We start from the raw sequence: 19,278 nt of genomic DNA, 5'->3' as shown, positions 1-19,278 counted from the left end.
GTAAACGGAACAAGGATGCAAATGACCTCTACAAGGAGAACTAAAAACCTCTGAAGAGAGAGGCTGAGGAAGGCCACAGAAGGTGGAAAGATCCCCCATGCTCAGGGATTGGTAGAATCAACATAGTAAAAATTTGGTAGTAAAAATTTTACTACCAAAAGCAATCTACATGTTCAACGCAATTCCCATCAAAATCCCAATGACATTCATCACAGAGATTGAAAAATCTACCCTAGAGTTCATTTGGAAACACAAGAGACCGCCAATAGTCAAGGCAATACTGAGCAAAAAGAGCAATGGCTGGAGGTATCACAATACCTGACTTCAAACTATACTACAGAGTCACAGTAATAAAAACAGCATAGAACTGGCAGAAAAACAGATATGAAGACCAGTGGAACAGAATAGAGGACCTGGAATCCACACAGCTATGCCCATCTTATTTTTGACAAAGGCACCAAAAACATATGATGGAGAATAGACAGCCTCTTCAACAAATGTTGCTTGGAAAAGTGGTTATCTGCCAGCAGAAAACTGAAACTAGATCCATCCATGCCTATCACTCTGTACTAGTCCTTAATATCAGACCCAGAACTCTGAAATTAGTACAGGAAAGAAAAGGGAATACTCTGGAAGCAATAGGTATAGGCAAGGACTTCCTCAGTAGAACTCCAGCAGCCCAGCAACTAAGAGGAAGGATGGACAAATGGGACTATATGAAATTAAAAAGCTTCTGCACAACAAAAGAAATAGTCTAAACTGAAGATACCACCCACAGAATGGGGTGGTATATATATCAGGCAAAGGACTGATAACCAGAATATACAGGGAGCTCAAAAAACTAAACTTCCCCAAATCAATTAACCAATAAAGAAGTGGGCAACTGAACTAAACAGAACTTTTTCAAAGACAGAAATTCAAATGGCCGAAAAAATGCTCACCATCCGTGGCCAAAAAGGCAATGCAAATCAAAATCACACTAAGATTCCACCTCATCCCTGTTAGAATAGCTATCATCAAAAACACCACTAACAACAAATGCTGGCGAGAATGTGGGGGAAAAGGAACCCCCATACACTGCTGGTAGGAATGTAAGCTAGTACAACCACTTTGGAAAACAATATGGAGGCTTCTTAAAAAACTAAACACACATCTGCTATATGATCCAGCAACACCACTCCTAAGGATATATCCAAAGGAATGCAACTCAGATTATTCCAAAGGCACCTGCACACCCATGTTTATTGCAGCACTATTCACAATAGCCAAGTTATGGAAACAACCAAGATGCCCCTCTACCGACAAATGGTTTAAGAAAATGTGCTATTTATACACAATGGAATTTTACTCAGCCACAAAGAAGAATGAAATGTTGTCATTCCCAAGTAAATGGATGGAACTGGAGAACATCATCTTAAGCAAAGTTAGCCAGGCTCAGAAGGCCAAAAAATTATATATTCTCCCTCATATACAGATTATAGACCTAAAACAATTGCATGGGTCATATTCTAAAGGGAAAGTGGGCACAGGAGAAATAGGGAAAGGGAAGGAAACCTAAAACTTGAATGTGGGTGCTATACCCATGGTAGGTGAGCAAATATGATTATATTAAACTGACAGAGGCCACTATGAGAAGGCGACCAGGAAGCAGTAAAGAGGTCTGGTAGAGATGAACCAATTTGGGTTGTAATATGCATGTACATGGAAGCAATGCTAGGAATCTCTCTCTATAGCTATCTTTATCTCGAGCTAGCAAAAATGCTATGTCTTTCTTATTATCTCTTATGTTTCTCTTCAACAAAATTGGAGAAGAGAGTAGAACAGGTTCTGCCTGGAAGCAAGGTGGGGAAGGGTGTAGGCAGAGGGCGACAGACGACCCAAACAATGTATACACATATGAATAAATGAACAAACAATAAAAAATAGTAAAATTAAAATTTAAAAAAAGATAAAAGGGAAGGGTAGGCAGGTGTGGTGGCACATGCCTGTCATCTCAGCTACTAGGAATACAGAGGCAAGAGGACTGCTAGTTCAAGGTTAGCTTGGGTAACTTTAGTGAGACCCTACGGCAAAAACAAAATACAAACAAAAAGATTGGGGCTATGTTTCAAATGATAGAGCTATTTGCCTAACAAGTGCAAGGTACTGGCTCCAAATCCCAGTACTGCAAAAAACAAGACAAAACAAACAAAAACAATGGGGTGGGGGGGGGGTAGGAATTAAGTGAAATGTAAAATAAATCTACTATTTTTATACTTTATTAGGGTTTTTGACTAATTTGGTGAAGGTACTTTGTTTATTTTTAAGTATAAGTATCATCTACCATAACAGAAAACAGAGTGTTAAGTTACCATAAAAGCTTCTCATTTTAAAGAATATAAAATTTCTAAATTCTCTAAAGTAAAACACCTTCCTTCTCAAGAACCTGAAGTTTCAAACCAAGAATCTTTGGTTAGGATGTGCCATGTTCTCCATCACCAGCACATGATGATGCTAGAACTAAACTCTCAACAGCAGTTTGCAAACTTGTTTGAAGAACTTGGACTAATGTGGGCTTTACCTATTACCCTTTACCATAACAGAAATTCAAACAGACATTTAAAATGAATTTACATGTTAATGTAATACTCTTTAATTCTAAAACAAAAAAATTAGTGAGAACAAGTGACAGTGTTGTACATTTCTGCAAATTTCTTTATTACTTGGTGGCTAAGTCACATACCTGCTTCTACATTGTCTTTTGCTAAACACTTTAGTTGAAGAATACAAGCCTCCAGTCTTACATACACAGTAGGAATGAGGAGAACTTTAATAGTCTTTTAAGATAACTGCAGATAACTCGACAGTACGAAACCTGACAAATGGTATTTCTTAAAGGTTGTTGCAATATGGAATCTGAAACTGTATTAAGTAACTTTTATTAATTCTCATAGATTACACTTCATTGGTCCATCTTGCACTTTGAATGGATCTCTTTTACCCATAAATGATTTCATACCAGCATGGGACAGTCAGGGAAGTAAGAGTTCACTAAGTATCTCAGACTTCCAAACACCAACTTATTTCATTATATTATATCCAAAGTCTTATTTGTTACAATCACCACCAATCTCATCAGAAAACCTTAAGGAATGCTGATCTACAGAAGAAGGAGGAGAGAAGAGAGGAAAAGGACGAGGATGAGGAGAAGAAGAAGAAAAAGCAGGTTTGTCTAGAAATGTAGCTCAGTGGTAGAACACTTGCCTAGAATACATGGGGCCCTGGGATTAATCCCCAGAATTGGGGTGGGAGTGAGGCCTCTAATTGTTGTTGATAAAAATGTCAGTTGTTTCGTTTCTCATAAAGTGGAAGGCTTACCTCACTCATTTTTGAGAAAACAACTCAAGAATTCTTTTTAATAGATAATCTTGAGACTTGAAAAAACATGTAAATCTAAGCAAGCACTTTTATCAGTAATTTTCTCAAGGAAAAATGAGATTCTGATGGGGGGGTTACAGAGAGCTTTTCATCAAAACAGCCATCTTATTTCACACCATAATGCTTTTATGTACACTCCCATTTTGTCCATGGAATATATTAAAATGTCCACTAAAGGAGAAAATTCTTACAGATTATGTATCTGACTAATGAATTGTGTTCAAAATATAAAAACTTTCAAAATCAGTTAAAAAAAAACCCACTTAAAAAATAGGTAAAATATTTAAAGTCACTTTACCAAAGACATACATATGACTAATAGCACTTCAAAAGATGCCCAATATCATTAGTTATTAGGGAAGTGCAAATTAAATTGTCAATGAGATATCACTACATATTTAGAATGGCTTTTTATTTTTAATTTTTAAAAAAGTGACAATGCCAAATGCTGGAAAGATGATGGGGTAACTGGAACTCTGGTGAAATGCAAAATGGTCCAATCACTCTGGAAAAAAGGTGTGGTTGTTTCTTAAAATTAAATGTACACTTAACACATGACCCAACAATCTCCTAGGTGACATGAAAATTTATGTTCGCAGAACAACTTGCAAAGTTCTATAGTATTTTTTTATTCATATGTGTATACAATGTTTAAGTCATTTCTCCCCCCTTCCCCCATGCCCTCCTTTACCCCCAACCCCCTCCCTCTCTCCCACACCCCCTCCTTCTCTCCCACACCCTCTCCCTCTCTCCCCCACACCCTCGATACCCAGCAGAAATCATTTTGCCCTTATCTCTAATTTTGTTGAAGAGAGAGTATAAGCAATAATATGAAGGAACAAGGGTTTTTGCTAGTTGAGATAAGGATAGCTATACAGGGAGTTGACTCACATTGATTTCCTGTGCGTGTGTGTTACCTTCTAGGTTAATTCTTCTTGATCTAACCTTTTCTCTAGTTCCTGGTCCCCTTCTCCTATTGGCCTCAGTTGCTTTTAAGGTATCTGCTTTAGTTTCTCTGCGTTGAGGGCAACAAATGCTATCTAGTTTTTTGGGTGTCTTACCTATCCTCATACCTCCCTTGTGTGTTCTTGCTTTATCATGTGATCAAAGTCCAATCCCTTTGTTGTGTTTGCCCTTGATCTAATGTCCACATATGAGGGAGAACATACGATTTTTGGTCTTTTGGGCCAGGCTAACCTCACTCAGAATGATGTTCTCCAATTCCATCCATTTACTAGCGAATGATAACATTTCATTTTTCTTCATGGCTGCAAAAAATTCCATTGTGTATAAATACCACATTTTCTTGATCCATTCGTCAGTAGTGGGGCATCTTGGCTGTTTTAACTTGCCTGTTGTGAATAGTGCTGCAACAAACATGGGTGTGCAGGTGCCTCTGGAGTAACCTGTGTCACAGTCTTTTGAGTATATCCCCAAGAATGGTATTGCTGGATCAAATGGTAGATCAATGTCTAGCTTTTTAAGTAGCCTCCAAATTTTTTTCCAGAGTGGTTGTACTAGTTTACATTCCCACCAACAGTGTAAGAGGGTTCCTTTTACCCCGCATCCTCGCTAACACCTGTTGGTGGTGGTGTTGCTAATGATGGCTATTGTAACAGGGGTGAGGTAGAATCTTAGTGTGGTTTTAATTTGCATTTCCTTTATTGCTAGAGATGGTGAGCATTTTTTCATGTGTTTTTTGGCCATTTGAATTTCTTCTTTTGAGAAAGTTCTGTTTAGTTCACTTGCCCATTTCTTTATTGGTTCATTAGTTTGGGGAGAATTTAGTTTTTTAAGTTCCCTATATATTCTGGTTATCAGTCCTTTGTCTGATATGTAGCTGACAAATATTTTCTCCCACTCTGTGGGTGTTCTCTTCAGTTTAGAGACCATTTCTTTTGTTGAGCAGAAGCTTTTTAGTTTTATGAAGTCCCATTTATCTATGCTATCTCTTAGTTGCTGTGCTGATGGGGTTCCACTGAGAAAGTTCTTACCTATACCTACTAACTCCAGAGTATTTCCTACTCTTTCCTATATCAACTTTAGAGTTTGGGGTCTGATATTAAGATCCTTGATCCATTTTGAGTTAATATTGGTATAGGGTGATATACATGGATCTAGTTTCAGTTTTTTGCAGACTGCTAACCAGTTTTCCCAGCAGTTTTTGTTGAAGAGGCTGTCTTTTCTCCATTGTATATTTTTAGTGCCTTTGTCAAAGACAAGTTGGTTATGGTTGTGTGGCTTCATATCTGGGTCCTCTATTCTGTTCCACTGGTCTTCATGTCTGTTTTTGTGCCAGTAGTATGCTGTTGTTATTGTTATTGCTTTGTAATATAGTTTGAAGTTGGGTATCGTGATCCCTCCAGCATTGTTCTTTTGACTGAGTATTGCCTTGGCTATTCGTGGCCTCTTGTGTTTCCATATAAATTTAACAGTAGATTTTTCAATCTCTTTAATGAATGTCATTGGAATTTTGATGGGAATTGCATTAAACATGTAGATTACTTTTGGGAGTATAGACATTTCTATAGTATCTTAATTCTTAATAGGCAGACAAAACTTGAAAACAACTCAAATGTTCTTAAACTAAAGAATAGGGGACAAACCATGGGACATCTGTGTAATGGGATAGTATTGAGCAATAAAAAGGAACAAACTGATACATACAACAACATGGAGGAATCTTGGGTTGGTGGAATGGCTCAACTGGTAGAGCACCTGCCTAACAAGCATAAGACCTTGGGTTCAAACCCCAGTGCCACAAAAAAAAAAAGAGGAATCTCAAAGGCTTTATGCAAAGTAAAGAAGCCAGACTCAGAGGGCCATATGATTTCATTGATAAAACATTCTGGAAAGGGCAAAAACTATAGGGTCAGGAAACAAAAATCAGTGGTTGGTTGCCTGGTGCTGGCATGGGGGCAAGGGGTTGGATTAGAAAGGAGGGCAAAAAAAAAAGGGGGAGGGGAATATAAGGAAACTTATAGGGGCGATAAGTCTGTCCCATTTATGGAGGCTGTAATTACACAATTATAAATTTATCTAATTTTGCTGACACATGCACTTAAAAGGGAGAATTTTATTGTAGGTAAATTACAACTTTAAAAATATGAAGGAAACTATGCTTGAGGATGAAGATTCTAAAAAGCTGGTAATTCTTACTGTTTCAAGAAGGATAGTCTTCTCTTTTTTGGCAGTACTGGGGATCTTAGAGTCTCACACTTGCTAGATAGGTACTCTACCACTTGAGCCATTCTATCAGTCCTCAAGCAAATGTGACCCTGTGTCTTTGTTTTCACTGTGCCTACAGTGTATTAAGAAATGTAACAACCATGAGAAGAGTGAGGTACCCTGTATTGGTTTAGGCTAAGATACCAGTTTTACACACCATAGCTTTTGTACCATCAGTGCAAATGCCAACAAGGTAGAAAAGACAAATAACATTTGATTATTTTATAAAAGGGTTTTTAGTGATGGTTCTTCTGTGAAAGGACTGCAGGGATCCCTGTGATCCCAGATGATACTGTCAGAACTGCAAGGTCTGACATTCAGACTGAGATAAGGGAGTATGCCGTGGGTGGGTTCTAACAGTGCTAAATGTGAAATCAAGAAGTCCTTCAGCATGCAAGAACTAAAGCATCTGAGTGTGTCCCAATGAAGCAGGAAAGAACTGGCAGTAATTAGAAGAATGTTATAAAGCAATCCCAGGATAACATTTACCATTTTGCAAGCCTGATCAGTGACTTGGTTTATTCTACTCTAAAGCTCTTGATTTTAAGACAGGATTCATTTCTGGTTTTCATTCTGTAGCACAAACGTAAGACAGACAAAATAGCCTTTATTTTACATTTCTAAAGCAGATGTTTAAAGGACTGCAAAGGTGGTCACTGTCAGCACTCACTTAGACCTTGAAAATCAGAACCTAATGTATCCAGGAACCCTATCTTAATAGCAGTCAAAGAGGTCTCTCAAAGCATGCAACAGCTCCCACCTTTCTTCCAGCAACATTTAGCCTGAGGAGTGGCTCAAGTGTAGGTGCTTGCCTAGGCAAGGCCAAATTCACAAGGACTGGAGGAGTAGGGCTCAAGCAGTACAGTGCCTGCTCTGCAAGTGCAAAGCCCTGAGTTCAAACCCCAGTACCACCAAAAACAATAAAACAAACAAAAACAGAAAAATAAACAAACCTCCAAGAAGGTCAAATTCAAAACCCAGTACTGCTGAAAGAAATATAGAAAAGAGAATCTGGAAGATTGTCTTTTCTTTTTTTTTTTTTAATTTAAAAAAAGGAGGAAGAAGAGGAATAAATGGGTAGTAGAAAACAACACTGATCACAAGCCTTTTTTCCCTTTGGTTTTTTGAGATTGGGTTTGAACCTGAGATCCTCTTGACTCAGTCTCAGTATGAACCACGTCCAGGTAGCCAGAGCTATTTTTGTTTTGGTTTTTTTTGAGACAATATCTCACTATGTAGTCCAGACTGGCCTGGAACTCTATGTATCCCAGGCTAGATTCAAACTTGCGATCCCCCTGCCTCAGTCTCCCCAGTGCTGGAATTACAAGTGTGAACTACCATGCCTGGTAGCAAATTTTATTTTTAAGCCAAATATTAATGAAAACCAGAATTTCCTAAAGAACTTATGATTTCTGAATAGTGTCAAGAGTCACAAGACACACCTAACAATGTGCAAGACTAACTAATGAGATCACCCTCTCTAGGTAGAATCACTTGTAAGCACCTAGAATTAAACTCTGATGATCACCTGGCATTTCAAGTAAGTCAATTCATAAAATGGGTATAATGATACCATCTGCTTGAGATTGTGAGGGTGAACAAAGACATGCTGTCTTCTTTCCTTCACACTACTTTCTCAGGCAAGGTTAGGGAGGGGTTTCAAGACCCACTGGCTAGCTAGACACTTCCCATGGAACACACACAGCCAGCTGTGTGAGCACTTCATTCTGTACGGAGCACTCTATTCTGAGTGAGTACTTAGGCAGCAGCCATCCATTTGTCTGTGGTCTCCAGAAAAGCTAAATCTCAAGACATTTTGCCTCTTTATCCTGGAGGGTCCAGGTTAGTTATTGTCGTATTTTTCCAACTATATAATGGAAATGATTAAAATCTAATACCCAGAACTATACATGGGCACACAGATATTCTTTGAACTCGTGGAATTCAGGGTAGCAAACTTCTGGGTAAATAACAGCTTTAGGAGTCATACCAGTTTACTGGTATTCACCTTTCTAGGAATTGCAGTTTTAGCTCCTGACCAGAGAAGTCCTCAAAGGAGAGATGACCATCTCCATGAGTCAAGAGGATTTTCTGTGGTACGTGCTTTCAAAGTCATTTCATGAGCAATAAGTACCACGACATTAGTAATATCCCGCATGAGGCTTCCCCCTTGCTGTCCACCAAATAGCTTGTCAAAATCATGGGACCATGTTCTCAAGGACTGAATACCAGAATGAAAGCCTTTCACTGCAACCCACCACAATGACCTGGGGTCACTTGTAATATGGAGCTTCTTTCCTAATAAACTACTGTCAAAAATGAAAACAGTCTACATCTCTAAAGAATGTATCTGTGGGGGAAAAATAAAATCATCCAAACTTTCAAAACTAGATTTTTCCATTCCTTATAAACAAAAAGTTGATGCTGGCCTAACCTCATTTGTTTTTGAAGCTAGTTCAACAATGACCTGTTGTCACTGATCACAGAGCCTGTGCCATACAAGTTTCCACTCAGTTCCTCCACAGTGAAGAGCTCACTGCTCCAACCAACCTCTAGGCTACAAGTCCAAATGTCTACACAAAAAAATCACAAAGTTTCTGGGTGCCCGTAGTTCACACCTGTAATCCTAGCTACCTCAGAGGCTGACACTGGGAGGATAGTGGTAGGAGGCCAGTCCAGGCAAACAGTTCATGAGACCCTCATCTCCAAAATAACCAGAGCAAAATGAACTGGAAGTATGGCTCAAACAGTACAGCAGCTATCTTGCAAGTATGAAGCCTGAGTTCAAACCTCAATCCCACACACACAAACACACACACACAATTATAAAACTTTCTTACTTACATTTGATCAAGCTTGCCAAGTAAAGGGGGAGGAAGGAGAATCTCAGCCATTAGGTTTAGATATGATCTGAATGTGTCCCCTAAAGATTCATGTGCAGTGTGGAGGTAATGTAACCTTTAAGAGGCGAGGCCAGCACTACCCTTGAAAGAAACTGAGGTAGTTCTTTTGGGACCCCAGTTAGCTCCTGCAATAGTGAGTTGCTATAAAACAGTGAGCCTGACTCCTCCCTTTTCTCTGGCTTCTGTCTCACCATATGATCTCTACCTTTCATAAGTGCTCCCACTATGAAGCCATCACCATGTTGTTATACAGCCAAGGGAGCTCTCACCAGAGGCGAAGAAGATTGGGCTGCCTGATCTTGGACTTTCAGCCTCCAGAACTGTGAGCTAAATAAATCTCTTGCCTTTATAAAGTACCTAGCCTCAGTTGTTACACTATAGCAACAGAAAACTGAGTAATACAGGGAGCTTTGTTTGACTATCTGTCTTTTAGTTGTACCAACAAAGTGTAGAACTGTAATTGCAGCATCCATCATCCTTTTGATTTCACCCCTCTTCATTGACCATGGTGATAAGACTCTGACTTGGCATCTATTTCAGTTATGAGGGTTGCATAACAATTACTCCCAAACTTGGTGTAAATACTCATTTATTATGTTCACAGATTCTATGGGTCAGGAATCAGATACAGCAGGGATGACCTATCCCTACTCCACAATATCTGAAGCCAGAGTTAAGAAACTGTATGGGCTGGGCTACACAAACAGAGGCTCATCAGTAGTTTATCTCCACACGGTCTCTGCCTCATCCTTCTAGCAGAGTGTTTCAGTGTAGTTAGATTCTTCTATGTTAGCTCAAGGCACCCTAGGCTTATGTCCTTAGACAAGAAGATGCAGGAAGTTGTACTGGTTCTTTTATGAGAGGCTTCAGGAATCAAGCAGTATTACTTCTCATTCTGTCCATCGAGGCAGTTACAAAGGTCTGCCCAGAGAACATGAACTCCAGCTTACAGAAAGAATGCCAGCTTCACAATGTAAGAAAAGCAAATGAGACAGGATAGACACTAGTGCGGCCATCTTTGGAAAAACAATCTGTATCAGGTACAACATGTCTCTTTATGGAGGGCTCCCATCTCATCAAAGTACAAAAAGAGACAAATTAGAGACAGATGGTTTCTAACCCAGTGAAGAAACCAGAGAGACCCAGGGTTTGCAAGCCTCTGCAACCACATCACCCTCCATATCCCTTATTCTCCTTGGCTCGCTCTTGCCCCACACCCTACAAACCTCATTCCACTGCCTATCCCTTGAGTAACAGAAAGCTCCTTTTATTGTCTGATTTCCACACTTACATCTTTTGTGTTTAAGAGGAAAACACATACACACACACACACACACACACACACACACACCCTTCACTTGACCTTACCATTTCCAAACTATACTGTGCTATCTTTGTAATCAATTACTCTGTTAGGGAAAAAAAACAAATAGAATCTCTACTTAATTACCTCAGTTATATGCTATTTTTGACCCCCAACTTACTGCTGTTTCCACAAGACAGCACTTCTGCCACCAATGACAACACTGTAGGTCTGTCATGAGTGAATTTAACTTGTCCTCATCTTCAATGTACTTGACACAATATCCCATGGTTACATTCATTTGCTTGAAACTTTTGTTTCTGTGACACTGTACTTGTTCCAGTTCTCTACCAATTTTTCTCCTTCATCTCCCTCTACTTGTATGCCCAGTATTTCTCGGCATACTTTTTACAGCTTTTGGGCACTCATCAGAGCTCATCCAAAAGGTTGGAAGCACCTCTTGCAAGCTGATGACTCCCCAACTGCATTCCCAACCAGTCACCCACGATACATTCCTTTATCTTTAGCAGCCTATAGAAACATTTCATTTGCCTAAAACCAAATGAACCCCACAAGAAAAGCAGGTATTCAAACAAGGAAACAAAAAATAAAACAACAAAAAAGAAAATCTATTTCCTTTTCTAACTTTTTTATTTTAGCCAATAGCACTACCATTTCCCAAGTTTTGAAACTTGTCCAGACAATAGTCATCTTTGACTCCTCCTACTTCCCACTTTGCACAATCTCTACTTTAGCTCAGTTGGTGGACTTCCAAGATAGCTGGTCTATACTCACTGAATGAATAAGAGACCTTGGATTCAGACATCTTGGCTGCTTGCCTCAAGCTCTTCTGACCCTGACTATGAGAACCTTTCCATGATAAAGACCTATTTAAATCTCATTTTTGCCAAAGCCTCCAGACAAATCTATTTTCTTTGTGGAATCAGAAGATCTGGACTTGAACCCTTGAAAGGTGACTATAAACTAGTGACTGCTAGTTAAAAACCTACTTCCTGATTAAGGTAATTTATAGTAAAGTCCAGCAGGTAGGTGGCATGGTCCCAGCTATGGGGGAGGCATATGTAGGGGTCCAAGACCAACTCTAGGCAAAAATGTGAGATCCTATCTGGAAAAATAACTTTTAAAAGGGTTGGAGGCATAGCTCAAGTGGTAGAGTACCTGCCTAACAATCTTGCACAGGAAAGCCTCCTCCCCCCCCAAGCAAGTTTGCACGGGAAAGCCCACCCACACACAGCAAGTTCTAACTCCAGTACAGTCAAAAAATAGTAACAGTTTATAATAGGAACCACATTAAACTCTCAGGCAGGTGGGTATTCCATGCCTCCTGCCCAAACCAGCCAGCATTAATATCCAATTTGTTTTCACTAATACAAATCCTTTTTTTGTGTGTGTGTATGGTATTGGGACTTGAACTCAGGGTCTACCCCTTGAGCCATTCCACCAGCCCTTTTTATGAAGGTATTTTTCCGAGATAGGGTCTTACGACCTATTTGCCCAGGCTGGCTTCCTATCTTGATCCTCCTTATCTCTGCCTCCTGAGTAGCTAGGATTACAGGTCTGAGCCACCAAGTGCCTGGCTCACGAAAACAAATTGTTTCAGTTGCCAGATCTTCTCATTCTCACCCTTATTATTTCCTGCTTCTATCCTTCAGATCAGCTGCTTCCCAGGCCTGGGAGAACCCTTTTATCTCTGCAATCAAGAAGTAGCCACCTCCATGCTGGGTGCTGGTGTCTTTTCACATTATCTACATAGTCAAATATAGTATTAGGCAGTCAACACGTAATAAATGTTTGCAAAGTTGTTTTTACAATTAAATATCTCATTTTTTTAAAAACTACTAAATGACATTTGATTTAATTTGATTTTACTAGACCAAAACTGTTCTGCAAACATGGGTTAATTTCTTCATGGTGACTATAACAATAACCAGTTTTCTTAACAATGAATAAAATGTATGGTGCTTGCCCTCATGGAGCTCGTAATCTAGTGTTAAGAAAGCTAGATATACAGACAAGAGAATACAACGTAACATGTATCATCTTGCTCATGAATTTATCTATGTCATTATTTCAGCACTGATCCACAGTCAAGAATCTGGTAGTAAAACTATCCTTGTAAGGTACATCAAACTTCCAAAGTTGCCATACAGTCACACCTTTTGCCTAAAGGACAGGCTCACTGTGATCAATGCAGTAATGTGCCACTGACAATGTTTTGGTCAACAACAGACATCTTATACAACAGTGGTCCCATAAAATTACGCCCTGGTAATGTCACAGCTATCTTGGTTTATGTAAGTACATTTATGACATCTCCGGCTAACTGAGGCATTTCTCAGAACTTCATTGAAGGCATCCCATCATTAAGCAACTCGTGACTATACTGTCATATTTAAACATGCTTAATTATGTGGTTTTTCTTAGTGGCTTATTTCATTAGAAGTTGTAAATTCTACAAGTTTGTCAAGGAGACAGGGAAAAACCTATGGGACCAAAAATTTTAAATGGGTTCACTCATCAAATACTGAGTAAGTTCCTACTGCATACAAAGATGAGAAAGATTCAAATATGGTTGGGCTAGAGGCACAGCTAAAGCGGTGGGACGCTTGCCTAGAAAGCGAAAAGACCCTAAGTTTAAACCCCAGCGTTGCCCCCTCATCACTCAAATATGGTATTTTTCACCCAGCAAATTAGTATGGATTTTTCAAAATGAGAAAAGGATTATAGGAAATGGGGACCTTAAACATTTTGAGGAGGAAGGAAGGGTGTATTCTAGTGGACAATTTGGTAATATGCATGAAAAGCTTTGCTATGCATAACTTCTGAGTTAATAATCATGTTACAGGAATACAGTCTATGAAAATAACCAGAAAAAGCAATAAGGACCTATGACAAGTGACTTACCACTATATTAATGGTAAAAGTGAAAAATCAGGAATATATAAATGTCCATACTAGGAAATGAACTATATTATGTTTATATGTCAAAGGTAATATACTAACTAAAAGCCCCCCTCAAAGATGGTATAAGGATATAATGAAATACAGGTGAAAAAAATCATAAGGGAATATATATTTAATCCCAATTTCTAAACTAATAATAATATGTACATATGTATATAAGTGGTGGCCTTTCTACTTAAAAACTCGGAATTTTTTTTATTTTATCAAGTATAATTTTCCTCATTATAAAATGATGATAATAATAATATCTACTGCACAAGGACTAAAAGGCAGTCACCATTCTGGATTCTTCTCTGAACAAGGCATTGTCAAAGTCAAAACTACACAAAAGGAGCTTCACTCAGGCACAAATTACAACAGCTTAAATTACACAACTTAAATTATGCTTAAATTACAACAGCTTTCTAACTGGTCTTACTAATTTTTCCTCACACTGATGTGTCCAATACTAGTACCAAATCAATATTCCTAAAACCTTAATTTCATGTTATTTTCCTACTCCAAAAATTTCCTAATGGCCTCAGGCCACTAACTTGACCCTATTCAACCTGTATTGTTTAGTATTAAAAGTATGAGTGGAATTAGGAAGGCTGTTCAAATGTGAAACTTGGGTCCACTTATTAGCAGTGTGACTCCCCTGTGCCTCCTTGGCATCTCCTCTCTAAAATGGGACTAGTCCTCACATCATCTCGCTGTTCTTTCAAGGTGAAAAATCTGTATAAAGTGCTTCCTGAGCACACAATGCCTGGCCCAGGGTATGCATCCTTTAAAATGTTAGTTATCATTCTTACTTCCCCAACCAACTCCCTACTCCACTGAGCCACTCTCCTCCGTAACTTTTAAATTTCACAATGACTCCCCCATGGCTTCTGCTGGTGGTTTCTCACCCATAAGGCACCACTCCTTCATCACCACCACTAGCGTGTGTTCAATATTTATGTGATACATAAAAGGTATTAGGCTGGAAACAGGAAAAACAAACAGTCCCAACCCTCAAGACCTCATAGTCTAATAATGAAAAACAGCCAAAGGAAGAAACTCAAAACGTGTTACGGGTGCCAAGGAAGCCCTTCCTGGAGGCAGTGGGGGTGCTTACACCAAAAGCTGAGTGTTTGAATCAGTCAGAATGGGTGCGTGTGGAGTTTGAGCATCCGGTACTTCAGGCATAGCCACTGAGCTGAGTCTGGCAATGTTGGAGCACTGAGGTAGAGGGAAGGCAGAATGAATGGAGGCTTAGAGATAGTGTTGCCTCAGGAGGTCATGAAGCATTTGCATTTTATTCTGTAGGCAAGAGGTAGTCACTAAAGGATATTAAGTATGGTAGGCCTGGTTGGAGCTAGAAAGACTACACTGTACTACTGTCCAATAAGGATGCCACATATGAGTGAGTACTGACTTAAAATGCAGCTAGTGTGACTGAGGAACTAAAATTTAATTAACTTAAATTTAATAACTGATATGCAATTCAGCTGTCAAGAAATTATTATGTTTGGAACAATCAGAATATTGTGAATTACACTTTCAACTGTAAGATTAATGGACTCTAAATACAAGTCAATGTTTTCTGAAAACTTAACATCCAAATTGAAACCGATGGAAGTAAAATGACACAACAGATTTTGAAGACTTAGTACAAAAACAGTAAACTACTCATTAATCTTTATGTGAGTCACATTGAAAGAAATTATAAGTCTATTAAAGGCATTAAAATTAATATCACCTGTCTGATATTTTTAATGTAACTATTAGAAATTGTAAAATACAATGGTTTGCATTGTGTTTCTACTGGACAGCACCAATCAAATAGACCTAAAGGTTGAAGAAAAGAGACTGGAAGTAGGAAGACCAATAATGAGACTCTTTCATTAGTGTTTAGATATGAGAGACAAGCCCAAAATTATCTAAATTCTGCCCACCTTCAAACCTAATTCAACACCTACTACTACCTCTAAAAGCTTTTCCCATCACAACAATTCCTAAGGAGCTGCCTCTCTCTCTCTGATCTCCTGGGATGCTTATCACCTACATTCACCTTAACACTTTTTATCTCCTGTCCTGTTATTTCGAAATAATTTGTTTCTCAGATTACAATAGAGCTCTTAGTCTAAGGGCCATAATTTAGGCATCTTTAATTTTTCTACATTGTGCAATGCATTTTCAATACTTTTAATAAATGGAAGTACTTGGCTCCCCAGACAGTCCATCACACAAACATCGAGAGACACCCATGTGCCTGACTTTACCTTTCCATAGCAGAAAATACAGTCTCTTTTCCTTCAGGCACCTTAAGGACATGAGCAAAAACAATGTACAATGTACAAGTTAACCAAAACACCAAGCCAGTGTTCCAATAAGGTTGTAATATCTCCTCAGTAAGCACACAAGTAAGCATTGGTAGATTGTACTGGATACTACGAGGAAAAAAAAATGTCAAGATGGCAGAGCAATTAGGGTTTTTACAAATTCCACTCAAAATCAAACAAAACATTCCTGGTTATCTCTGATCTCCACTGCCAGAGATAACATTTGCAACCTAAGCACTAAAAACTTCCATTCAAGGAAAAATCACACAACTTTAAATTTTAAAAATTAACTTCTAAATCGATCTTCTAATAACACATTTTCCAGGCAGGGAGGCACATATTACTAGTAAAACTACACTTGCCATTTTCTCATCTAAATTAAAGTAAGGTGAAGGAAAAAAAATCTTTCTACGGAAATGTTAAGTAGTTGTATACATATATTTTATTGCATTGTGGATAATAAAACATTCTAAATAAAGTATCACTTAAAATTTTTGAGCCAGGCACAGGTGGCTCACGCCTGTAATCCTAGCTACTCAGGAGCAAAGATTAGGACGCAGTTCGAAGCCATCCCTGGGCAAATAGTTCGTGGGACCCTATCTCGAAAAAGCCTTTCACAAAAAAGGGCTGGTAGAGTGGCCCAAGGAGTAGGCCCTGAGTTCGAACTCCAGTACTGCAAATAATAATACAAAATAAAATTTCTGAAAACCTTCAAATACAAAAATAAACAGGCCTACCACTAGATACAAATAAGAAGCTAGTGGCAACTAGATGAAAGCAAAGGACGCTTTACAGTTATTCCTTTATCTTCTGGGAACTCTGCAGTTCTCAGGTTTTCGAGATTTGTTTGACATTCAACACATAAGTTGACAAATTACTAGAAATAAGTGACATCACTGTATTTGTGTAATGGCTACAAAGTTGATATAACATAGTGCCACTGAAGTTTCCATCTCCCAACAAATAAGGGCGGGGGGGGGGCGGGGGGGGAGACAAAGATGGAGTCAGAACAGCTCCCAAGAAAAAATAAGGCAATTCTCTTCTGACAGGCAGAGTAAGAAGTGGGGGTGGAAACCTGTCAAACATCCTGGACGAAACCAAGGAGTTAAAAAAGAAACACTCATTTCCTTTAGCACTGTGGGAAAATCCCGGTTGCTCACAGAATGCCGAGGAAAGTTTAGTTTGGCTGGCTTCATTTTGTTTTCCTTCTAACATCAGCACCGAGTAGAAGGCTGCTTCACCCCCGCCCCCCACCATTACTCAAAACAAACTCCCCCACCGAAGTGAGCTGTGCTGGGGTGCAGCGTTCCCCAGATCAACACCCGCCCCCGCCCGACTCCTGCAAACCTGCCCAGACGCCTCTGGGCATGTTGAGGTCTCGTCAGCCGCGGGCCAGCGCTCCGAACTCAATGGACAATGGAGCTCACCCCATCCACGCGAACTACAAAGCTCAGGAGGGCCATTTCCCTTTTCCTGCCCAGATGCTGTTTTCCCTCCTTCAAAGCGGGGTGCCGAACTCGACAACAGCCCCAGTCCTCCCTCCCTCCCCACCTGCAGGACTGCTGAACCTTTCGACCCCCGAAGAACTTGTATCACAGAGCAAAGGCCAAAGAGGCTCGGTTGGGGACACGGGTGTCACGGTCTAGGTAGGAAGGGAGGTCTCTGGACGCTTCATGGTCATGGCCCTTAAGGCTAAGCCTTCCCGTCTCTTCTCCAGCCTCAACTTGCTTCCCACCCCCTACAGCGAGGAGAACCAGGAGGTGCGGGCAGCCAACACCGCCACCTCCTCCTCGAGTAGAGCCCTCGACCCACACTCACCCTTTCACCACAAAGAATGGGTCCTCCATGGACATGGCGTCCCGGCCCCAGTCGACTCCGCAGCTCCGCGCACAGGGCGCCCGCGCCCTCCTGGCCTCCGTCCGCCCGCCCACCGGCCTCCTGCAGCTGCCAGCGCCTGGGTCTGGAGGACCGTGAGCAACAGGCGAGCGCACAGGCTGGGCGGCCGGGACGGCCGCTGGTCCAGCACTCGGTCAGCACCACAGGCCGCCTCCCGGTGTTGGGCGCCGGCCCCCGCGGCAGCCTCCTCCCCCGGCTCCTCCCGGCGCGTCCGTCGGCCTAACCCCGCCCCCGGGGCCCTCGGCCACGGCCAATCAGGAACGAGACTCGTAGCTCCACTTCCGCACCTGCTCTCACGTGACCAAGGCCGGCCCCGCCCCTGCCGGCGGGGCCTGGACTCCTCGTCACACGACGTTAGGGGCGGGGCTCCAAGTGGTGGGCGGTCTTCTCCAGCCTCTGCTTGAGTTTGAGCAAACTGTTGCTGCTTAATCCAACCGAGGAAGCCAATCAAGTTTTTAGGAAAACTGGAACTGCGCCTGATTTGCATAATCCTTTTACCTTTCCTCTATTTTTGATACTTGATTTTGACCCTGTGTAATTTATAAATCCATGTCATTCTCGACTTGCCGAAAACATTGCCATACTATACATTATTTGATCATGATACAAAACTACACAATTCCTTTAGGTCGTTCCTTGTGCTACTGGTCGATGTGTATCCTCATGAAGAATGTGTTATTATTCTTCTGAGAGGTTTCGAGACATCTTGTGGCCACACAGCTTAGACAAAGCAGAGGCACAGAATCTGTGCACGTTCTACCAGATGGGTTCTATTTTCTTTTTCCATACATTCTGCAAAGAACTGCTCAGGTAATTTTTTCATCCAGCATGTGCTGTTTCCCAGCAGAGAGCACATTTGAGGAACAAAGAAGGAGCCAGGTATGGTAACTTCCTCTCAGCTATGATTCAAGAACTTCCAGAAGGCTTTTTGTCTAGCATGATTAGCCAATTCATATGTTAGATACAATGCTATAGCTTTCCTGGATGGGGATTGTGGACTTTAATTGCTGATAATCATTGAGTACTTGGTGTGTGGTAGGCAGGGTTCTAAGTGTTGTTTCTGCAGCTCTCACAGTGAGATAATTATTGCTATTTATTTGCATTTCATGAATAAGGAATTTGAAGAGATTGAGTGATTTATCGGAGATGACCTTTCTCTTCGGAGCCAGTAGTCTCAGGTTGGGATAAATCCCATTAGAACCTGCACTCTATCATTCATTTCCTTGTCCTTTAAATATAAACA

The 19,278-nt window shown here is 40.4% G+C and overlaps 1 protein-coding gene across 1 annotated transcript in view; it reads right to left on the bottom strand.

The window, feature by feature from the left end:
• The window catches only part of Stx6 (syntaxin 6), a 52,939-nt gene extending 34,714 nt beyond the window's left edge, over positions 1 to 18,225 (bottom strand). The window contains exon 1 of the mRNA XM_074047311.1: positions 17,958 to 18,225. Coding sequence (XP_073903412.1) covers positions 17,958 to 17,992 — 35 coding nt within the window. The 5' untranslated portion in view covers positions 17,993 to 18,225. The remainder of the gene's footprint in view (positions 1 to 17,957) is intronic.
• Positions 18,226 to 19,278: the final 1,053 nt, after the last annotated feature.

The sequence above is a fragment of the Castor canadensis genome, chromosome 11 (assembly GCF_047511655.1).
Source record: "Castor canadensis chromosome 11, mCasCan1.hap1v2, whole genome shotgun sequence".
Taxonomy (NCBI): Eukaryota; Metazoa; Chordata; class Mammalia; order Rodentia; family Castoridae; genus Castor; species Castor canadensis.
The sequence above is the reverse complement of the archived record's forward strand: the minus strand, read 5'-3'. Positions and strand labels throughout refer to the sequence as shown.